Source organism: Littorina saxatilis, linkage group LG1, assembly GCF_037325665.1.
Source record: "Littorina saxatilis isolate snail1 linkage group LG1, US_GU_Lsax_2.0, whole genome shotgun sequence".
In the NCBI taxonomy this organism is placed as follows: domain Eukaryota; kingdom Metazoa; phylum Mollusca; class Gastropoda; order Littorinimorpha; family Littorinidae; genus Littorina; species Littorina saxatilis.
This window is the reverse complement of record NC_090245.1, coordinates 94996719-95014698: the sequence shown is the minus strand read 5'-3', so window position 1 is coordinate 95014698 and position 17980 is coordinate 94996719. Positions and strand designations below refer to the sequence as shown.

The 17980-nt window shown below is 43.6% G+C and overlaps 1 protein-coding gene across 1 annotated transcript in view; it reads right to left on the bottom strand.

The window, feature by feature from the left end:
* LOC138946326 (uncharacterized) overlaps window positions 1-17980 on the bottom strand; it is a 176791-nt gene that overhangs the window by 100279 nt on the left and 58532 nt on the right. Inside the window, exon 4 of the mRNA XM_070317877.1 lies at window positions 17019-17209. Within this exon, the coding sequence (XP_070173978.1) occupies window positions 17019-17209 (191 nt within the window). The remainder of the gene's footprint in view (window positions 1-17018; window positions 17210-17980) is intronic.

The following is a 17980-nucleotide window of genomic DNA, read 5'->3' as shown; positions in this document are numbered from 1 at the left end:
GAATTAGATCAGTTCGACCTTCGCTTACCCCGCTTGGCGTGCAATGCACGGAGTTCTACCGATCTCATTTTTAAAAAAAATTTTGGCGAATTGTCACGTAGGCACTCCCGAAAGAAACGCCAATGAAGAAACCGTTTTGATATGTCGAAGTTTTGAAAGTTTGAAAAAAGAAAAGCCCGGAAGCAGGGTCACGCAAGGTTGTGGTTTTTGTAGCAGACGGCGCCGTTTCAGAGGTACATAATAACTTGCTATTGCAGATAAGCTCACAGCGAGCCGCATTCAAATTACAAACTGATTGTGAAAAAGGGAAACTGGATCACACGGGTTCACGATGGCTCAGGGGTAAGATAAACCACGCAAAAATAAATTCTTTGAAAATTGCTCGCTCTTTACGTTAGGCACCTAGGATGTTCCCGTTTGGTGAGCGTTCAAATGGAAGGGTGTTTGTACTGTGTGTAAAAGCCTGACAGTATCTGTGTTGGTTTACGGGAGGCTTACTGTGCTTTTTTCAGATTCGTCAAATTCGCCATAAACTCCTCTCAAACAGTCCAGTCAGTTGTATCCATTTTAGTTTGAGAACGGAAAGTGTCGCAGTAACTCTTTTGCCAGACAAATAAAAAACGCTGGGGCTGGACCCGAGTACTCTTCAGACTGGCTCGCTCCCCCAGTATGAAAGTTTTTGTCTTGTGCACGTGGATTTAAAGTGTCAGTTTAGAGGAACGATAAATTGTTTTTAAACTGAAGGTGAGGCGATGGTATTTAGGACTGGACAAGGATGGTGAGGAAGGGGGAAGGAATGGAGATAGCGGATGTGGGCGGGGCCTAGAAGTAAGGAGGGAGGGGGGAGGGTGTTGTAGTGGAGGTTTTTGGCGCCAAACTTTCTGGCAAGGGAGTGCCAGAGGATACACGCGCGCTCTTGCATTAGCGGCAAAGCAGCGGCAGCAGCAGCAGCAGCATTGAAGTGCACGCGTCGGAAATTGAACATTATTTGGTGATCATGTCCGAAATAGAACAATGGTGTAAGGAGTCAAACCTTCCTTCAGCGGTGACCAGCGTCCTTGTCAAAGAGGGGTTCGATTCGTTGGCGGCCCTCAAATGTGTCGAGCCGGAGGATTTGGACTCCCTGAGTGCCAACATGAAAAGGGGGCATCTTGCCCTGCTTCGGGCAGGGATTAAAACCCTGCAAGCAAAAGATGGGGGAGGCCCCATGAGCAACGACACCGCCAGAGGTGCCAGTGGTTTGGCGGAATTGTTGGGGCGACTCAACATGGACGGTTCGCCAGTGACGCCGGCAAGACCCAAAGGTGAGGGATTAAAAATCATCGATTTTGTTTCATCCTCGTTGGCTGTGGAGGAGGAGGTGTCTCTTGGCGGAGGGGTGACAATCAAATTACCCAATACAAAGCCGAAGTTAGATCGGGTGTCACCCTCCGCCTGGATTGTGGCAAATGCCAGAATCATGGCCACACTCCTGTCCCGGGATAAAGACTTTGATGTAGCGGCCTATCTACGCTACACAGAGATGGTGGGGGAGTTAGGCTGCCGTTTCACCTGGCAGTCTGTGCTCATCTTCGACGACGAATATCGACAGCGTCAGGCGGCCGACAAATTGTCCTGGGGGACCGAAGCACCACACCTGGCGACAGTTGTGCTTCGGGAGCGGGCTACGCCAACCATCAAGAAGTCTGGCGGCAACGGCGGAGCCAGTGGCGCGCACCGACAGCGACCGACAGGACCCGGGGGCAAAGAGGTGTGCCTGCAGTACAACAAGGGGTCATGCGCCTATCGTCCACGTTGTATCTACGAGCACGCGTGCAGCAGCTGCGGCAAGGACCATCCCACAACCCAGCACTCAGCGAACCCTGGCAGCCACCCCTTGATATAGGATCCAGCACAGCAAATTGTCTCTACGGCCAAGGTAGGCCCCAACCACTCTAGTCCTTATGCAGCACAGAACCCTGACAATTGTAACTTTCTCTGTGGTAGTTCTTCCATTAGCGCAAAACTTCATATTTGGCAAAATGAGCTGGTAGATGATAGCGATAAGACCTTTTTGTTGGATGGCATAGAACACGGTTTTCGCATTATTGCAAGAGGCAGTGTAGTAACACCAGTAGAACATAAGAACCACAAATCAGCGATACAGCATAAAGTAGCAGTAGAGCAGGAACTCATAGATCAGATAAATAAAGGAAACTACGTTATTGCTTCAAAGAAGCCTACCATAGTTAGTGCCTTGGCAGCTATACCAAAAAACGATAAAGAAATCAGACTCATTCACGATGGCAGCAGACCTTATGGACAAGCAATGAACGATTACTCAATACCGGAAAGTGTTAAATTTCAAACATTAAGAGATGCCTGTAAATTAGCAAAGAGCGGATATTGGTGCGCTAAAGTTGATCTTCAAGCAGCATACAGATCTGTGTGTATCCACCCAGAGAACTATCAGGTAACTGGACTCAAATGGGTTTTTGGTGATGACAAAACACCTACTTATCTTTTTGACAGCAGACTGCCGTTTGGCAGTAACGTAGGTCCCGCTCATTTCCATAGGATTTCACAGGCTGTGAGACGGTGTATGATTAGACGAGGAATGAGTGGAGTAGTGGCCTATATTGATGATTTTTTGTTAGCAACAGAAACAAAAGAAGAGTGTGAAAAAATGCTTTTTACCTTGATTAGATTACTCAGAGAATTAGGATTTAACATCAGTTGGAAGAAAGTGGTGGGGCCTACCCAGCGCATCACCTTCCTGGGGGTGGACATTGACACCCAGGCCTGCACACTGTCGTTGGGCAACGACAAGATACAACAGCTACGACAGAAGCTACAGCAGTTTCAGCGGAAACAACGCGCAAGCAAGCAGCAGCTACAGAGCCTCGCAGGCTCTCTCAACTGGGCGTCATGTGTGGTTCGGGGAGGCAGATTTTTTCTCCGTCGCATACTTGACGCACAAAAACCTTTGCAGCAGCAAAAGCACAAAACTAGACTTACAAAAGCCTTTCATGAAGACTTGCAATGGTGGTTGGCTTTTCTTACAGTGTTCAATGGTACCGTGTATTTTCATCAACATGCTACGCAGCATGTGTATGTCGATGCGTGCAATACAGCAGCAGGAGCCTTTTACCAAAGTGACTGGGTTTATACTTGTTTTGAAAAGGACATTCCCGCAGCAAAAAACCTGCACATAAATTTCAAGGAAATCATTGCAGTCGTGAAAGCAGTTGAACGCTGGTCGCACTTGTGGGCAGGAAAAAGCGTGGTTTTCCACACTGATAGTACTGTTGCTAAAGGTGTCATAAACAAAGGACGATCGACGAACACTTACGTTAATTGTCTGTTACGAAAAATGGCGTGGGAATGTGCTAAGACAAATTGTAATATTTCTGCGGTGCATGTGGCAGGATCGGTTAATATTATGGCTGACAGTATATCACGCCTCCACGAAGGGAAGTTGGACCAATTAGTGGACTTGTTATCATGGTACCACCACGGACGCAGACCCGCAATCTTTTGGGAAGATCATATGTCAAGTGCGACGCTTGCCTTTCTTGGTTGCAGGTGCGGCTACGGCTAGTCTGGGTGCGGAACTGAAGAGAGAGGTGGCAGGTTATCGCGCCCTGAACTTTGCGGACAGTACCAAAAAGACTTACCAGACTCACTTAAATTCCTACCTACAGTTCTGTGACTCTATGAACATTCTTCCGGTGCCAGCGTCAGAGCAAACTGTGGCACAGTATGCTGCGTTCCTTGCGAGGCGCATCAAACCAGCGTCAGTGAAACAGTACCTCAACATAATTCGCATTCTTCATTTGGAATGTGGCGAACAGCACCCATATAGAGACTCTTGGTATGTCAAAACCACCCTGAAGGGAATTGACAAATGCATGGGGTGTCCTCCTACGAGAAAGACGCCGATTACTCCTGAAGTGCTACTATCAATTCGCAAAGAACTAAACTTTTTGTATGCTGAAGACTGTGTGTTTTGGGCGGCTTGTTTGGTTCTTTTCTTTGGACTGTTGAGGAAGTCAAACCTCTTTCAAGACGATGGCACTTTTGACCCGACAAAACAGCTGACTAGAGACAGCTTCCTTATGACCGAACATGACTGTGTTACAATTGTGGTGACGTGGAGTAAAACGATCCAACGCAAAGAAAAAACACTAGCTATCAGATTACCTGTGTTATTGGATCATCCTCTGTGCCCCGTTACTGCGGTAACTGCAATGTTTCGGATCTTGGGCGCGGCACCCTCGAAGTCCCAAGCCTTTCCACTCAAAGGTTCCAAATTTAATAAACGCTTGCGTCTTGTTACTGCAGCTGCTGCGGGGAATTTTAGTAGTCACAGTTTTAGAAGGGGTGGCGCAACGTGGGCTATGTCTTGCGGAGTCCCGGGGGAAATTGTTAAACTCATGGGAGACTGGGCAAGCACCTGTTACTTAAGGTACTTAGACCAAATACCAAATAATATTATAGACAAGTACAGATCTCTTTTCTCCGATAAATTACCTAAACACTGATTACCGATTCTCGTCTATTGGGCAAAGGAAGGGCTTCCTTGGTTGGGAGAAGTCCACAGACAACTGTATTGTTGATGTCCGTTAAGTGATATCAAATGTATGTATGTGTCTGTTGACCTGTATGAAAAAGAGGAAAGTAAATGGCCCCCCTGGTTTTGCCCAATGTACGAGACTCGTGAACAGTCGTTATCTTTGGAATGTCTGCGAGAGAATGGAGGGAGAGTCACTGAGTACATCTCTGGGGTGAGAGTCTGTGTGTGGCCCACAAGGGCGGAGGGGGGAAGATGAGGGGAGGTGAGGGGGGGGGGGGTGCGTCAAGGAGCGGAAGTTTAAGTGTCAGTTTAGAGGAACGATAAATTGTTTTTAAACTGAAGGTGAGGCGATGGTATTTAGGACTGGACAAGGATGGTGAGGAAGGGGGAAGGAATGGAGATAGCGGATGTGGGCGGGGCCTAGAAGTAAGGAGGGAGGGGGGAGGGTGTTGTAGTGGAGGTTTTTGGCGCCAAACTTTCTGGCAAGGGAGTGCCAGAGGATACACGCGCGCTCTTGCATTAGCGGCAAAGCAGCGGCAGCAGCAGCAGCAGCATTGAAGTGCACGCGTCGGAAATTGAACATTATTTGTCCCACCAACCAACCCCTATCCACCCCCATGGCAATTTGCTGGATTTCGTCCTATGTCGATAAAGACTTCTACTATGCCTTATCAAATGCATGATGTTTGCTTATTATCACCTGATCATATTTCCATCGTACGTTTCCGTCGTTGGACGTATGTGTATTCTTTCACTTCATTGAAAAAGGGGGGCTTATGTGTTTTCGTTAAATAACATGTTGTAATTGATTGAATTGTGTGTTGATTTGTTACCGATGTTAGTTTTAGGGTTTTTATTTTCATTTTATTACTGTAATGTTAATGTGTGTGGAGAAGTCCACAGACAACTGTATTGTTGATGTCCGTTAAGTGATATCAAATGTATGTATGTGTCTGTTGACCTGTATGAAAAAGAGGAAAGTAAATGGCCCCCCTGGTTTTGCCCAATGTACGAGACTCGTGAACAGTCGTTATCTTTGGAATGTCTGCGAGAGAATGGAGGGAGAGTCACTGAGTACATCTCTGGGGTGAGAGTCTGTGTGTGGCCCACAAGGGCGGAGGGGGGAAGATGAGGGGAGGTGAGGGGGGGGGGGGGGGGGGTGCGTCAAGGAGCGGAAGTTTAAAAAAAAAAATAATAATAATAATTTATTTTACACAAATAAAAAAATTATTAGAGTAAAATAAAACATTAAAACGTTCATAATAAACAATAGTAAACAAGAATTTATATATAAAAAAAAAATAGACCGCCCATGCCGGGAATCAAACCCGGATCACTTGGATTTAAAAAAAATTTTTTTTAAATTTATTTATTTTACACAATTAAAAAAATTATTAGAGTAAAATAAAACATTAAAATGTTCATAATAAACAATAGTAAACAAGAATTCAACCCCCCCCCCCCCCCCCCCAAAAAAATAGACCGCCCATGCCGGGAATCGAACCCGGATCACTTTGGCCATAGTCGGAAACGCTTTCCACTAAGCCAACAAATCTGATATTCGCTAGTGAACTCAAATGCCTATATTCCTCGCGCAGTGGCACACGCACGCAAAGCACGCACGCACGCAAAGCCTGGGTGTCGCTGGCTGGCTGGGCGAACCTATTAGCCGAACGGCTGTCCTATCCCACCGCGAATTCCGCCCGCCGTTAAGAGTGGTTTTTGTGATTTATTTGGCATTTAGGTCCCAGGTAACACTATCTATATTATAATACGCGACCGTTTTGGGGCCTTGCATCGCTATCTCCTCCCAAACCCGGCCGATTTGGGCCCCGATTTCCGCGGTTCCTCGAAACGTTTGGCGGCGGAGAGAATCCGCCCGGTTAGAATAGCCGATTCCGAAGCCAAATGGCTTTTTCTGGCATTCTGACGCGCCATTTCCTAGCAGACGACTCGACCGGAAGACCTCCCCATTGTTGTTAAACGAACAGCTTATCGGAACGTCACTTCCGCCCGCCGCAGTTGAAAGCGAGACGGGGCACAGTCTCCTCTCACTGTTTGTTCATCCACAAGCTCGACAGGTAAGTCAGTCTCCTTCTTAACCTTTGCCGGATGCCGCTTTTGACTACACACTCCCGACGATGCGGGTTTGTCTGAACCCATACATTTGAAAGAGGGTTTTTACCGTTTATTCCTCTAACGACGATGCGGGTTTGTCTGAACCCATACATTTGAAAGAGGGTTTTTACCGTTTATTCCTCTAACGACGATGCGGGTTTGTCTGAACCCATACATTTGAAAGAGGGTTTTTACCGTTTATTTCTCTAACGACGGGGTGGGTTCAGGGAAACCCACAGCGCTACTTCAGTGGTTGCATCGAGTTTCTCCCTTCACCGACTTCTTGCAGGGGAGGGAGAGGGGGAGGGAGAGGGGGAGGGAGAGACTGAGAGACTAAGAGAGAGAGAGAGAGAGAGACTAAGAAAGAGAGAGAGAGAGACTAAGAAAGAGAGAGAGAGAGAGACTAAGAAAGAGAGAGAGAGACTAAGAAAGAGAGAGAGAGAGAGACTAAGAAAGAGAGAGAGAGAGAGTCTAAGAAAGAGAGTGAGAGACTAAGAAAGAGAGAGAGAGAGAGACTAAGAAAGAGGGAGACTAAGAAAGAGAGAGAGAGAGACTAAGAAAGAGAGAGAGACTAAGAAAGAGAGAGAAAGAGACTAAGAAAGAGAGAGAGACTAAGAAAGAGAGAGAGACTAAGAAAGAGAGAGAGACTAAGAAAGAGAGAGAGAGAGAGACTAAGAAAGAGAGAGAGAGAGAGAGATACTAAGAGAGAGAGAGAGAGACTAAGAAAGAGAGAGAGAGACTAAGAAAGAGAGAGAGAGAGACTAAGAAAGAGAGAGAGATAGTCTAAGAAAGAGTGAGAGACTAAGAAAGAGAGAGAGAGAGAGAGACTAAGAAAGAGAGAGAGGGAGACTAAGAAAGAGAGAGAGAGAGACTAAGAAAGAGAGAGAGAGACTAAGAAAGAGAGAGAGAGAGACTAAGAAAGAGAGAGAGACTAAGAAAGAGAGAGAGAGACTAAGAAAGAGAGAGAGACTAAGAAAGAGAGAGAGAGAGAGACTAAGAAAGAGAGAGAGATACTAAGAAAGAGAGAGAGAGAGACTAAGAAAGATAGAGAGAGAGACAAATAAAGAGAGAGAGAGAGAGACAAATAAAGAGAGAGAGAGAGAGAGACTAAGAAAGAGAGAGAGAGAGAGAGAGACTAAGAAAGAGAGAGAGACTAAGAAAGAGAGAGAGAGAGAGAGAGACTAAGAAAGAGATAGAGAGAGACTAAGAAAGAGAGAGAGAGAGAGACTAAGGAAGAGAGAGAGAGACTAAGAAAGAGAGAGAGACTAAGAAAGAGAGAGAGAGAGACAAAGAAAGAGAGAGAGAGAGACTAAGAAAGAGAGAGAGAGACTAAGAAAGAGAGAGAGAGACTAAGAAAGAGAGAGAGAGACTAAAAAAGAGAGAGAGAGACTAAGAAAGAGAGAGAGAGAGAGACTAAGAGAGAGAAAGAGAGACTAAGAAAGAGAGAGAGACTAAGAGAGAGAGAGAGAGAGACTAAGAAAGAGAGAGAGAGACTAAGAGAGAGAGAGAGAGAGACTAAGAAAGAGAGAGAGAGAGACTAAGAAAGAGAGAGAGAGAGACTAAAAAAGAGAGAGAGAGACTAAGAAAGAGAGAGAGAGAGAGACTAAGAGAGAGAAAGAGAGACTAAGAAAGAGAGAGAGACTAAGAGAGAGAGAGAGAGAGACTAAGAAAGAGAGAGAGAGACTAAGAGAGAGAGAGAGAGAGAGACTAAGAAAGAGAGAGAGAGACTAAAAAAGAGAGAGAGAGACTAAGAAAGAGAGAGAGAGACTAAGAAAGAGAGAGAGAAAGAGAGACTAAGAAAGAGAGAGAGACTAAGAGAGAGAGAGAGACTAAGAAAGAGAGAGAGAGAGACTAAGAAAGAGAGAGAGAGAGACTAAGAAAGAGAGAGAGACTAAGAAAGAGAGAGAAAGAGACTAAGAAAGAGCTAGAGAGCGAGAGAGAGACTAAGAAAGAGAGAGAGAGACTAAGAAAGAGAGAGAGAGACTAAGAAAGAGAGAGAGAAAGAGAGACTAAGAAAGAGAGAGAGACTAAGAGAGAGAGAGAGACTAAGAAAGAGAGAGAGCTAGAGACTAAGAAAGAGAGAGAGAGAGACTAAGAAAGAGAGAGAGACTAAGAAAGAGAGAGAGAGAGACTAAGAAAGAGCTAGAGAGCGAGAGAGAGACTAAGAAAGAGAGAGAGAGACTAAGAAAGAGAGAGAGACTAAGAAAGAGAGAGAGAGAGACTAAAAAAGAGAGAGAGAGACTAAGAAAGAGAGAGAGAGAGACTAAGAAAGAGAGAGAGAAAGAGAGACTAAGAAAGAGAGAGAGACTAAGAGAGAGAGAGAGAGACTAAGAAAGAGAGAGAGAGACTAAGAAAGAGAGAGAGAGAGACTAAGAAAGAGAGAGACTAAGAAAGAGAGAGAGAGAGACTAAGAAAGAGAGCGAGCGAGAGACTAAGAAAGAGAGAGAGAGAGAGACTAAGAGAGAGAGAGACTAAGAAAGAAAGAGAGAGAGACTAAGAAAGAGAGAGAGAGACTAAGAAAGAGAGACAGAGAGAGAGACTAAGAGAGAGAGACAGAGAGAGAGACTAAGAGAGAGAGACAGAGACAGAGAGAGAGACAGACAGAGAGAGAGACAGACAGAGAGAGAGAGAGACAGAGACAGACAGTCAGATAGACAGACAGTCAGATAGACGGATAGACAGACAGACAGACAGACAGAGCAACTGACATACAGACAGAGAGATACGGACAGACAGACAGAGAGACAGACAGTCTCTTGGAGACAAACAGGCAGACAGACACTGTTCCGCCGCTTTGGTAATTATGGGTGTAGCAGAACCCGCGCCGTCGGCAGAGGGATAGTTACAATCACTACTACTCTTTAAAAGTATGGGTATGTGTGAACCCGCGCCATCGGTAGTGTTTATGTAAATTATCATAATCAATTAATTCTGATGTTTTGTCATGTACACACTAAAAATTTGCAGACAGAGAGCAAATTAGGTGTGTGAGAGATACTTAAAATTTCAAAACGATACCTTTAATGGTTCCAGAGTTACAATGATTTTAGTGTGTCTCTGGGTACAGGTGAACCCAGGAAGCACGGCAAAGGTTAAAGTGTTCCGAAACCATTCTGCCACAGTGTACTGTAACCAGAATTTATCTTTACTTTCGTTTTGTTCCTATTGTGCTACGATCCCCAAATTGTAACATTCCGACCTCGCTTTCATCCGTGTCTGCCGAACCGGCACCGAGAGCTGGCAGCTCTGTCAAAACAACCCGTAAAATCACAGCAAGTAAGCAATTGTATTCTTTATATATGAGGATAACAACTCAGTATGATTATATTCTAGGTTTTATATGACCATGACTATGATTTAGATTGGTTTTGATGCCTTTCATTTGCATTTAGAGTTCGTGACTCTGCCACGTGTCGTGTGGGCTTACGTCAGCAACTGACTGTGGGCACTTTGACATCATTGTTACGATTGTAGATCTTCTTTTTCGTTGAGAATAGTTTATTTAATAGCAAAGACGCTCTAACAAGATTTTGCAGAAGAGTGGCTGCCTAAAACCTTTCAATTGTTGGAAATCGTACATATTTGTTCATTTCGTTTTTGGTGTACTCCTTCAAGGTGGTTTAGTGAGTGTGATTTTGATTACTTCCCTTGAGTTGGAAAAGTATTTTGTTTCACAAATGTTCTGAGTTTGGTTTTTGTTTGTTCTTTCAGATTTTCACCATAGCGACTAAGTACCAATGAATTGATAGCAAATGCAGGTTCTACAAATGTCAGCATTTTTAATTTATTTGGGTGATTGCAAGTGCACGTTCTGCAAATTTGGAGACATAGCTCAGTTGGTAGCGCGCTGGATTTGTATTCAGTTGGCCGCTGTCAGCGTGAGTTCGATCCCAGGTTCGGCGGAAATTTATTTCACAGAGTCAAGTTTGTGTGCAGACTCTCTTCGGTGTCAGAACCCCCCCCCCCCTCCCCCGTGTACACTACATTGGGTGTGCACGTTAAAGATCCCACGATAGACAAAAGGGTCTTTCCTGGCAAAAATTGCTTAGGCACAGTTAATAATTGTCTACTTATACCCGTGTGACTTGGAATAATAGGCCGTGAAAGGTAAATATGCGCCAAAATGGCTGCAATCTACTGGCCGTATAAAATTTCATCTCGCACGGCATCACTGCAGAGCGCCTACAACTGTACCCACGGAATATGCGCGATATAAGCCTCATTGATTGATTGATTGAATTATGAGCTATGAATTTAACACGCTCAAGTTCAATTTTACCCATACACCTGTGTACAATCTATATATTCTTTTTCCTCATTTTCTTCACATAGGAAGACACCATTCGCTTCCGCAGACAAGGCGACAGATCGGGGGATGTCCACTGGACAACTTTGCGCACTTTTGCCAGGTAAATCCCAATTAATTGACGAATGATTGTGCTCCAAACATCAGCATTTTTCATTAATTTGGGTCATAGCAAATGCAGGTTCTAACAATTTCAGCATTTTTCATTTATTTCGGTGATTGCATGTGCACGTTCTGGGTTTAGTGAGTGTGATTTTGATTACTTCCCTTGAGTTGGAAAAGTATTTTGTTTCACAAATGTTCTGAGTATGATTTTAGTTTGTTCTTTCAGATTTTCACCATAGCGACTGCAGGTTCTACAAATGTCAGCATATTTAATTTATTTGGGTGATTGCAAGTGCACGTTCTGCAAATTTGGAGACATAGCTCAGTTGGTAGCGCGCTGGATTTGTATTCAGTTGGCCGCTGTCAGCGTGAGTTCGATCCCAGGTTTGGCGGAAATTTATTTCACAGAGTCAAGTTTGTGTGCAGACTCTCTTCGGTGTCAGACCCCCCCCCCCCCCCCCCCCCCACCCCGTGTACACTACATTGGGTGTGCACGTTAAAGATCCCACGATAGACAAAAGGGTCTTTCCTGGCAAAAATTGCTTAGGCACAGTTAATAATTGTCTACCTATACCCGTGTGACTTGGAATAATAGGCCGTGAAAGGTAATTATGCGCCGAAATGGCTGCAATCTACTGGCCGTATAAAATTTCATCTCACACGGCATCACTGCAGAGCGCCTAGAACCGTACCCACGGAATATGCGCGATATAAGCCTCATTGATTGATTGATTGAATTATGAGCTATGAATTTAACACGCTCAAGTTCAATTTTACCCATACACCTGTGTACAATCTATATATTCTTTTTCCTCATTTTCTTCACATAGGAAGACGCCATTCGCTTCCGCAGACAAGGCGACAGATCGGGGAATGTCCACTCTCTTCCGCTGCAGTTAGTGATCAGGTATCGACAACTTTGTCCACTCTTCATTGTGGGTGACGCGAACTGCGACAAGATTTCTTTCCCAATTCTATAATTGGTGTTACATATTGTTTTTACACATTTTAACTAGCATGCTTCTTAATTGAAGCGTGACAAAATCATTTTGTCACATTGACTGAATTCTCAGACTGTCCACATTGACTGAAATCACTGTATATTTACCAATGGTTTACTTTTTCATTCCTATTTGCTGATGTGTAACACCATGATCCACAACCCACACCCAATTTAGCTGCTACAGTGTGTGAACAAACTATTGATGTACTTTTTACAATGAGCGGTTTTGCTGCTAGCATTGGTGACCTCCCTGGGCCCAAGGGAGAGAAGCGTCTTACCTACCTGGCGCGAACGCTAGAGGACACGGGTTAAAAATTGCTTCTTTGTGATGTGTAAATCGGTACTTTTATATTTAATTTCTGCAGCTTAGGTAACTGCGCCATGTGTAAAAGATGGGTAGCATATGATTCAGACATATCTCGACACCACACATTTAAAAAAACAATGAAGACTATGCGCAATTACCTAAGCTGCAGAATAAAATAGAAAAGTACCGATTTACACATCGCAAAGAAGCGATCCCCCCCCCCCCCCCCCCCCCCCCCCCCCCCCCCCCCCCCCCCGTGTCCTCTAGCGCTCGCGCCAGGGGAAGTAAGCAGGGCTAGCAGCAAAAGCGCTCATTACATGTGTTCTGCACCTGAAAATTGGTTGATGGTCTGGAAAGATAGCTTTTGTTGTCAAAGTCAGGGTATTTGCCTCACAGAGTGACTGGATGTGCAACTATGTTTGCATTCAGATCATTTCAAACCTAAGTTGGTTATGTGTAAATATTTGTTTTTATTCTCTTTGTACACACCTTTGCAACTTTAGTTCAGTGTGCTGTGTGTGGTTTTAGTTGTTACATATACATTGATATTTTGTTCATTTTGCACATGATTGCATTTTCTCAATCCCTTTGAGTTTGCTACTGTGTGTGTGTGTGTGTGTGTGTGTATGTGTGTGTGAACAAACTGTACTTTTGCTGTACTTTTTGCAAGTACGGGTGTACTGATGTGCAACTATGATAGTGTTCTTCATTGCGATCATTAGTGCTGTCTTTTTATCCAGCTCCCAATTGTAAGCATGACGATGTGCACACAGTTCATTTGCACATTTAGCGTTGTGTGAGAGTGTTTTTCTCTATACATATGCATGGTGATCTGTAAACATTTTGCTTCTATGTAAACATGTTGTTGTTCGCAGAACCAACTTCACATTTTAACTACTTTTTATTCACATGTTTTCCCGCAGTGGGGCACTGCGGTTATGAAATTAAAGGCCCCTCCTGTTTTTGGAACCGCAGGAGCTTTCTAGTTTGCTGTTAGGTAGATTTTTGGTTCCTCTTTCCTGTCGTGCTCTCTTTTTCTTCATGAATTCTTTTCTTTTTTCTGCCTTCTTGCTCATTCACCTGTATTTTTTCCAAAAATCTCTTCTCTTGCCGCTTGTCTCGCGATTCATGTATAGTTTAATCTGTTAGTGTTCTGATGTAAGTCCAGCAGTAGATAAGTTAAGCCTATTTTAACATACTGGAAACTGGTAATCTTCCAGTAGGTATTAATTTAGTTTTACTAAAGCCTGCTGGGACACAAGTAATGGGTTAGTGCATTTGTAAACAGGAATCGCTTGACAAGTGGCCCCCTTCATCCCCCCCTTCCTCGTCCTGATATGGCTCTGCGTAGTCGGCTGGACGTTAAGCAACAAATAAACAAACAAACAAATTCACATGTTTGCCAAAGTGTAAACATTTTGTTCCATTTAACGCTGGTTGTTTTTTTCCTGTCTCAAGACAGCTCAAGACATGTATGGTGATGTGTAAAAATATTGTTCTATGGGCACATTTTTTTGCACATTTATGTACTTCACTTATGTCAATGTAGCCGCTAATTTTAATGCAGTCGATCGTACAAACATTTCATTGTGGGTGACTCGAGCTGTCGGCGAACTGCGAACAAGATTTCTTTCCCAATTATATAATTGGTGTTACATATTGTTTTTGTACATTTTAACTAGCATGCATCTTAATTGAAGCGTGACAAAATCATTTTGTCACATTGACTGAATTCTCAGACTGTCCACATTGACTGAAATCTCAAAAGGGCACACATTAACGCTGTTTTATCCTTTCAAAATTATATGAAAATTTGATAGGCGTTTTATTGTTCACAGTACCAACTGTTACTTTTTCCTATTTGCTGATGTGTAAAACTGTTATTGTACGGTGCACACTATTTTCTCCCAATAAATTTATGGCATTTTGTTTTGTATGATGCCATCAAACATTTAACACGTTTTTGTTGCTTATTCACAATTAATTCTGTAATTTATAAAGAAGAAAATCCCGTGCGGAGCACGGGTATTAATAGTGAAGTTTTAATACGATCAATTGGACCTATTATCAAGTTAGTGTATCAACTTTTGAACGAACTGCGCCTAGTAGTTTGCCAGCAATTTAAGCTGTTAAGTCGAGACAGACAGACAGATAGACAGACAGACACACAATTAAAGTCTGCAGGACCCTAGTACTGCGTACTCGGGGATAACTAATATTTTGTCATCATTTTCACGAGTTTTCATTCATACCCAGCCGGGAAATAAATCTCATGTTCCCCATACAATAATTCGAGGTGGTGAATGGGTTTGAGCTTTCAGGTAAAACGTGGATTGTCAAAGTAAAAGCCAATCAGGCTGATAGTTTGATGTGTGGAACCATCGTGGCTTTGTATTTGTGTTTCTGAGGACAACGATTGTAAGCATTCACTCTCAAAGACTCAATCAATGTTGATTATTACCGCAACTTATTTCTGTAATCGCAAAATCCGCAACAAAAAGTCATAAAACACTTACAAGAAAAGAAATATGCTGAACACTTACTGAACTCACATATATGATCGCAGCTCTGTACATTTTTAAACTGCAAGAAAAGCGTCAACAAACTACGTTTGACGTCACAGACAAGTTTGACGTGTCATCTCGAACTACTGTGACGCTGCTTTGTGGCCCGGCCTTGGTCGATAAAGATAAAACAAAAGACGATATGGTCAGAGACTGTAGAGTACACAGAGACGCTTCATTCGGCGCTGAAAATTGAAACAGGAAGCCCCGTGGCGCCACCACGCGGAAACATGTAAAAACCTACTTTCCCTTTCCACAGCAGTAGCGATATCGTGCAGCACAACCATGGCCGCACCAAAAAGAAAACACAGCGGGGCATGGTCTTTGGCCATCAATTGCTCAAACTCACATGCCAAAGGCTTCAGGATGTTCAAATTTCCTGAGGAAGAGAGCAAGTGAGGATTGTTTTTTTGTTTTTTTTCTCTCGTTAAATGTCGGGAAATCAGTAAAAAGTGTAGCGTCGAACTGCGTGTATTCTACCAGAACAGAGAAAACACACACTGTACACAAGCTCAACAATGTGATTGCGCAGTTGTTTAATTAACATCAGGCTTAATTTTGTTTTGAAGGACAACTGAACAATTGATTCTATTCTTCGTCCAAGCGCAAAAGTCGAAAACTTCTCAAACTAGAATACTTGTGACGATGCTGTTCAAAGTGTCATCCAGTCGGTCCGTACCTCGTTAATTCATCTCAATTCATGTGTGTGTGTGTGTGTGTGTGTGTGTGTGTGTGTGTGTGTGTGTGTGTGTGTGCGTGTGTGTGTGTGTGTGTGTGCGTGACGGTGTGTGTGTGTGTGTGTGTGTAACTGACTCAGAGAGAGAGAGAGAGAGAGAGAGGGAGAGAGAGAGAGACTGGAGTGTGAGAGAGAGAGAGAGAGAGAGAGAGAGAGAGAGAGAGAGAGAGAGACAATGACAATGACAATGACAATGACAAATCTTTATTTTTCGAGGGTGACAAGAATAAGCATAGATATGCTTTTTTGCATCTGGCCCTCGCCCTAAAGAGGGACTAAACTATTTTACTATAACTATGACTAGGAAAAAGAGAGAGAGAGAGAGAGAGAGAGAGAGCTTTTTGAACAAGAAAGAAGCAACCGATAAGAAATAAGACAATCATCGATCGACTGATCAAGATTCTTTAATTAAAGTCAGCTAGGTCACAATAATGTTGTTTAAGTTGCTGTATTTTACAGTTTTCCTTACATGATAATTTCTTAGCACCGTGCAATTGACTACCCATTTCACTTTAGAGGTGCTGGGACGACGCCAAGTTGACTAAATGCCTTAGTTACCGATTTGACCGGGAACTATTTCGTTAACGATTTATTCCTGACATATTTTCTCAGGCTTAAGTGACCATGTATACAGTATGTATTTGTATTTGACTAAAACACACAAAAATAACGACGGTTAGTTCGTGAAAAGACACTGACTTGAATCATGTTTGCATAACTACAGCGATGCAGCGGGTATTGCCGCCTAAGTAAATTTTATTTAATTTTAATCTACACCATTTTCTGCGGTGTTTTTATGGTCATTTAAAAAGGATGTTCACAAACAAACATATTTTTTCGTTCAGTTACTTTTTGCAGCACTGTCAGCCGGACAGAACAGACAGTATGTTAATATAAACGTGATATAAACACAGCCGACAGCAGCCGCTATACGCGAACTTCCTTGTGCGGCAGGGAGTGGCTCTTTTCCCGCGCTGGGCTAGCCGGTCTCACTTTCGCACCGCAGCGCAAAGAAGGATGAAGCGTCTCTGTATACTCTATAGTCTCTGATATGGTCCCCTCGGACCAAAAAAAAAGCTGGTCTGTCAACAAGCCACCAAACATCTTATAAATGTAACAATTGAAAATAAAACGTATCTCAGTGTGTTTGGTGTTTCGTTTTCTAGAAATCCTCTTCCCATGCATGCTTCAATTTCTTTTTATATTTATTTCAACAATGTGCGTCATAGCATTGTGTTTGCAGGCTACTACATTGGGTGTGTACTGAAGTGTCTTGCTCAAAAAAAAAAGAAAAAAAAAGAAGTGTCTTGCTCCATTAACTTACCCGTATCTTCCGACCATTGATCTTCACGCTAGTCCTCTTGCTTGAAACAGTTACTGCCGCCTGACCTCCCTTGTTAAGGAAACCGCCGGAGTCACGAGTTTTGTTGAGAATGGTGTTGCCCGTGGAGCTTTTCCCGCACCCTGTTTTCCCCAACAGCACAATGCGAAGCTCGTCTGGGTCGCCTTTTTCGTCTGAAATGTCCATGAGGATATGTATGTCGTGCCGAATTCAAGACATTGCCGAATTCGCGGAATCGGCAACATTTTTACCCATTTTGTGTAATCGGCAAAACGCTGCTCATCACGCGAAATCGGCAGCTTTTTGCCCTAGACGCGTAAAGACTTTTAACATTTGCCCATTTTGCGAAATCGGCAGCCACTTTTTGGTTTGAAAGTTATTAAATTACTGGGGTGTCACCACACTTAGACAGCTAGATACTCGAATGGATAAATATCCCAATAAACGATAAGTTATCGCCAAAAGTGTAGTTTTAGCGCATTTCCTGCGCTATGCTCGACACAGACCATACAAATCATAATAAGGAGGCAAAGTAATATTAATGCAATGTTCTGGTGACACAAAAAGTAACAGAATGGCTGCCGCGAAATGGAAACATTTTAGAAGCCTTTACGCATTTTCGGCAAATGGGAAAACATATTGCTGATTCTGCGAATTCGGCAATTCCGTTAAATCGGCACGACATGTACGTATACTAACTAAATTTGTGGGATCCCATCAGCGCGCCCACCGAACCAACCGAACCAACACGAGGGTGGACAGAGCGGCCCCGTGCAGGGCTCCCGTGCCGATGACGCAAGGGGTGGTGGAGAGACGGAAGAGGACGCCCTCAACAGACGTCAGCAAAGAATCCCAAGCTTCCACAGACGACACCCCCTCACAAGGGCGGCGCAACTCAGGTCAGATAGATAAGCAACCCCAAAGCAAAAACACAAACATACACT